Source organism: Mrakia frigida (assembly GCF_051309035.1).
Source record: "Mrakia frigida strain ATCC 22029 unplaced genomic scaffold BDY24scaffold_81, whole genome shotgun sequence".
Taxonomy (NCBI): domain Eukaryota; kingdom Fungi; phylum Basidiomycota; class Tremellomycetes; order Cystofilobasidiales; family Mrakiaceae; genus Mrakia; species Mrakia frigida.
In genome coordinates, this window is record NW_027481200.1 from 248 (window position 1) to 4,951 (window position 4,704).

Consider the following 4,704-nt stretch of genomic DNA (forward strand, 5'->3'; position numbering starts at 1 on the left):
GAGGGAGAGAAGTCAGAACGGGAGAGCGAGGACGGCGAGGTGGTTGTCGTTCACGGGCGAGGACAAGATAGTCAGAGTTAAACATTCGAGAACAAGTAGAAAATCTACGCACGCTGATCCTGTTGACGGAAAACCTGGAAGAGCAACGAGTGACGTTCAGGATTGATTCGGCAACGGAACGAACGAACAAAGGAAGGAACCTTGCTCACCTTCTGCAGGTTTATCGTCTGAGAGACCAGAGCAGGCCAGCAAGAAGCTTCGAACGCGAAAAGAGCCCCCTGACTCGAAGACGAGACCGGAGGAAGCTGGAAGGACACGAAGAGAAAGGAAACATCAGCAAACCGAACGAAAGAACGAAGGGACGTAAAGGGTGGAGGTTAGGAGTAGAAGAATACCTGGAAGAAGTCTCCACACATGACGACCTAAAAGATGAAAACCAAAGGCAGTAAGCCGTCGAGAGAGGAGAAGGAGGCGGAGGGAAGAAGGGCACGACGCGTACCTGAAGTCCGCCGAAAACAAGAGGACTCTTCCTCACGCTACAGCATCAACGAATCAGCTTCGAGTCTCAACCCCTGCCAAGAAAGAGACTTACAGCATAGCAAGCTCTGAGAGTTTATCCAAGAAGAGGCCATCGATCATGGATACTGAAAAGGCGTCGGAAACACGACGGGTCAGGAATCACGTCTCGCTATCTTCTTCCCTCCAAGATCGACTCACTCTCGTCGATGACCAGGACTTTGGTTCTCAACCATCGCGCTCGAAGGTGCTCGTTACTGTTGATGCCTTTCAGACTGGGCGAAAGAAAGGAAGAGAGGTTGAAAAGGAAAGGAAGGAGTTTCAGTCCGTGCTTCTTTAAGCGAAACAGCGGAAGACGAAGGAAGAAGCACGGCAATTTTGCTCACTGAGTAGCGACCGAAAACGAACCCAAACCGATACCAGCGAAACTATGAAGAGTGGATCCTCCGATGAAGGAGGCTGCAATTCCAGTCGAAGCCGTTACCACGACGGCGTGCTCGTTGTACTTGGAGACGAGGCCCTCCACGATGGTTCGAAGAAGCAGCGACTTCCCGGTACCTGCGAGAACAAAGTTTTAGTTTAAGGAAGCTCATGCAGGAAGGAGGAATACGATACGAAGAACGAACCTGCACTCCCAGAGAAGAACAAGCTCTTCCCATCTTGAACGACGAGATTGTAAACGTGCTGTTGTTCCTCAGACAGCGGTGGAAGAGACAGAGCTGCAATGCGTCTAGCACTGCGAAGCCAGAAGAGGAAAAGAATCAGCACTGAAAGGGTGGTCAACGAGAGAGGGAACCTGAACGACGCGTCGAACGCTCACGCTGCTTTGGAAACCGGTGAAGCGTGCTCGGTAGAGTCGAGGGGATTTCGTCGAAGCCAGTCGTCGAGAACCGTCGCTTTATGAAAAGATCCACTACACAAGAAAGACGTCAGGAACGAGGCTGTTACTTGAGCGCAAACGGAAACGGCGACGCACGAAAGAGCGGGAAGGGTTGGGCGTTGAGAGATCGAAGGATCGACGCCGATAGCTGAGCAGGGTTGAAAATCTACTGCAGGTCCAGCTTCGGATGCTTCCAAGGGAGGATGCAGAGATCTAAGACGAGAGGTGAAAGATCAGAAAATGATCGTGGACTCGAAGTGAACCCACCAACTCACCCAGCAGAGCTCGAATGCGCCGAGCCTGAAGGAGCAGAGCTGACTGGTACAGCCCAATCGGTGATCAGGCTCACTCCTCCGACGGGAGAATTAGAGCTGAAAGGAGCAGGACGCGAAGGATATCAGTTCGCAAAACAAACAACGATGCAGAGGACGAAAGGGAAAGACGAACATAGACGAGAACACAGGTACAGATCTTCGGGAGGGCATTTTGATCCTTCACCTAAAACGGAAGGAAGAGGAGAGGAAAGGGAGCAAGAGGGGAAGAAGGTGGAAGTTGGAAAGGTAGAAGGAGAGATGCGGAGGGGGAGGTTTGACCACATCGAATTCTCAGTTCGTTCTGCTCTCCCAAAGAGGATTGGTTTCAGACGAACGAGTCGGATTGATCCAACTTGGCACGGTAGGTTTCAGATCCCAAGAGAAGCGGTGCAGACAAAGGAGGAAAGGAGAAACCAAACGGGACTCAGTTCGGAGCTCAAATAGGAAATCCAAAACATATACCAGCAAGAGGTCAATCGAAAGATTCAAAAACATACCTAGTACATCCCCGCAGAAGAGGGACGGCAACCAGATACCTAAGGCTTGCAGCAAAGAGGATCAGAGTGCGTTCCAAGTTCGCTTTTTCTTCTTTCTTGTCATCGGAAACGAAAATGTCACGACGCAAGACCATAAATACACCCCGGATCTGATTCCCGACCCAAAACACTGCTACCCTACTTCCTTCGCTTACTACCGTGGCCGTAAGCCTGGTCGGAGAGGGTCATCCCGCGTCGTCGTTTGGCGATCCTTGCGACCTCTGCCATCTCCTCAGCCTGTTCCCAGTCTTGAAGAAGAACGCCGCAGTTCGTCGCCGGCTCCCATGTTGCTTCCCAAGGTTTCCCGTTCGGGTCTCGACCTCTGAAAAAAGAAAAAAACGACAAAGAGGGGAAGGAACAGGAAGGGCGTCAGCGACGTCTCTCCAAAGCGAAGAAGAAAACGGTGACTCACAACCAATGGACGAGGTACTTGACCTCGGTCTCGCCTTGAAGAACCGCAGCTTTAGATATGTGGGTAGCCTCCCACCAGGAAGAGCCGTCGTCCTTGCTTCAAGGGACAAGAAGGAAAGAAGGGAGCGTGAGCGTCGCGTCTAGCCGATAGGAAGAAGATTGACTCACAGTCGAACGTGCAGCTCGGAACCTGGACCCCTAAAAGTTGATAGTAGAACGGAGGAAGAAGAGGTAAATGGTCAGTCAGGATCGAGAAAGGAAGAGAGGAGAGGAAGAACGAACTTGGCGAACAAGAAGTCCTGACATCGACGAAGGGAACGAGAAGAGGAGGCAAATCAGCGCTGCTCAAGACTACAACGAAGGTGTTCTTGATCACTCACCTCTTCTTCCCTCGTCGCAAGCAAGCCCATCTCAAAAAGAGTTCTACCGAGACCATGCAGGACTCGTCCAAGCTCGAACAAAGCGCGACCCAGGTTGAAAGGACCCTCGCCGTCTCTTGCAGCTCGATGTCGATGACGGATCCAAAACTGGAGTGGACTGTCGTCTCCTTCGTCGAAGACAAGACGAGGATGCTGTCTCGGGTAGCCAGAAGGAGGTCGAGGAAGAGCCAGGTGGAAAAGGAGGCCCAAGCTGGAGCGACGAAGGGAAGGTCGAGCTGAATCGCTGGCATCGAGGAGTTTGTGGTAGGTAGAGACGGCCAGAGGACGATTGAACTTGGCCTGGTAGGACCCGTCTGCTCGGTGAACGACGCTAGAGGTAGACGAAGAAGGAGGAAGAGCATCAGTAACCAAGCGAAGCAGCGTGAAAACCCAGAACCAGGAAACGAACTGATGGCCTCCGGGAGGTGGGTCCAAGAACGAGATCAACCTTCCATGAGCGCTGAAAGGGATTTAAAAGTTGATCAGCTTGATTGTCAGCCAAGTTCCACGAGTACGAACCGAGGGCTGCTCACTTTTCGGGTGCTCGAGCGTGGGGAGGAGTCAGGGCTCGATCGGGTCTGAACGATGTTGGAGAAGATCTGAGAGGAACAAAGCGAAAAGGACCAAGAGTGAGCTTGAACGTTTGGAAGCTAGCTTCGAGGTACGAGAAGTAAATCTGAAACTCACCGGGAAACTGAAGGAGAAGGAGATCGAAGGAGAGAGGGCTGAACAACAGGTTGACCATCCTTCTTCTGGCGCGAGGTCGAGGACGTCCCAGTGAAGAAGGACGTACTGAAAAACGTCGGATAAGCTTCGGGACGGTATAAAACAAAGAAATGGTAAAGAAGAGACCTACGCTCGAACACCGGGCGTGTTGGGAGGTGTTGAGTCGAACCTCCTCGACGTAGTCTCCGTAGCGAAGACGCGACGCGACGCTGCGAACGAAGAGAAGAAGAAGAAAAGAGCGAAGAGCAAAGTGAGCAAAGAAAGCTTGGTACCCCAGTGCACCCAACAAGAGCTCGAACCAAGGGGTGAAAACCTTCAAGAAGAGCCGGAGAGGATCGAGAAGCGAGATGGAAAAGAGGGCTCACACGTTTCGTTTCCGCTCCGAGACGTATCCGGTTCGACCTCCTTCGATAGATACCCGCCAAAAAGAGAGAAGTAGACGACCCAGTGATGCGAGCGACTGATGGTGATAGATCGAAGTCGATGGGGGAGGGAAAGGCGACGGAACTGGCGAGAAACGAGGAGGAAGTGGGCTGAATCTGGAGAGGGAGCGAAGGCGGAGGAACCGTAGGGAGCGTCTCCATCGAAGACGAAAAAAAGGATCCTACTGATCACTACCTCAGGGAAGGAAACCGGCTCCCGAGGAGCGAGAAGGGGAGGAAGAAGGAAGGGAAGCGGAGGGAAGCGAGAGGAGATAGAGAAGGGAAAGAGGGAGGAGGAAGGGGCGAGCTCATGAGAGAAGAAGAAGGTCGAAGCAGGTAGAGATCAATCGAAAAACTTAGCCATGACAACCTTCAAGCTCGTGCAATTGGCCTGGAAAGCATCCCAGCCTCTTCCGATTCACAGCTCGGTGAGACCCTGGGGACGGAAGAGGAAGACGACGGCCGGAAGAGGAAGGAGGA

General features: G+C 52.5%; 2 protein-coding genes across 2 annotated transcripts; both read right to left on the reverse strand.

Moving 5' to 3' along the window:
* Window positions 1–688: 688 nt before the first annotated feature.
* BDY24DRAFT_346077 (uncharacterized protein) lies at window positions 689–1,009 on the reverse strand (the record flags this gene model as incomplete). Its single annotated transcript, XM_076637622.1, has 2 exons — window positions 689–791; window positions 903–1,009. Coding segments are annotated over 2 exons (210 nt in total), but the record flags the coding sequence as incomplete, so codon positions are not given.
* Window positions 1,010–2,327: 1,318 nt separating this feature from the next.
* Window positions 2,328–4,704, reverse strand: BDY24DRAFT_405443 (chromo domain-containing protein). The gene is made up of 10 exons (XM_076642646.1): window positions 4,191–4,704; window positions 3,933–4,011; window positions 3,764–3,868; window positions 3,610–3,675; window positions 3,486–3,536; window positions 3,038–3,407; window positions 2,940–2,956; window positions 2,826–2,855; window positions 2,659–2,754; window positions 2,328–2,568 (listed from the first exon to the last, which is right to left on the reverse strand). Exons 1-10 carry the CDS (start codon window positions 4,384–4,386, stop codon window positions 2,385–2,387), a joined length of 1,194 nt encoding a protein of 397 aa, XP_076491929.1. The 5' UTR covers window positions 4,387–4,704; the 3' UTR covers window positions 2,328–2,384.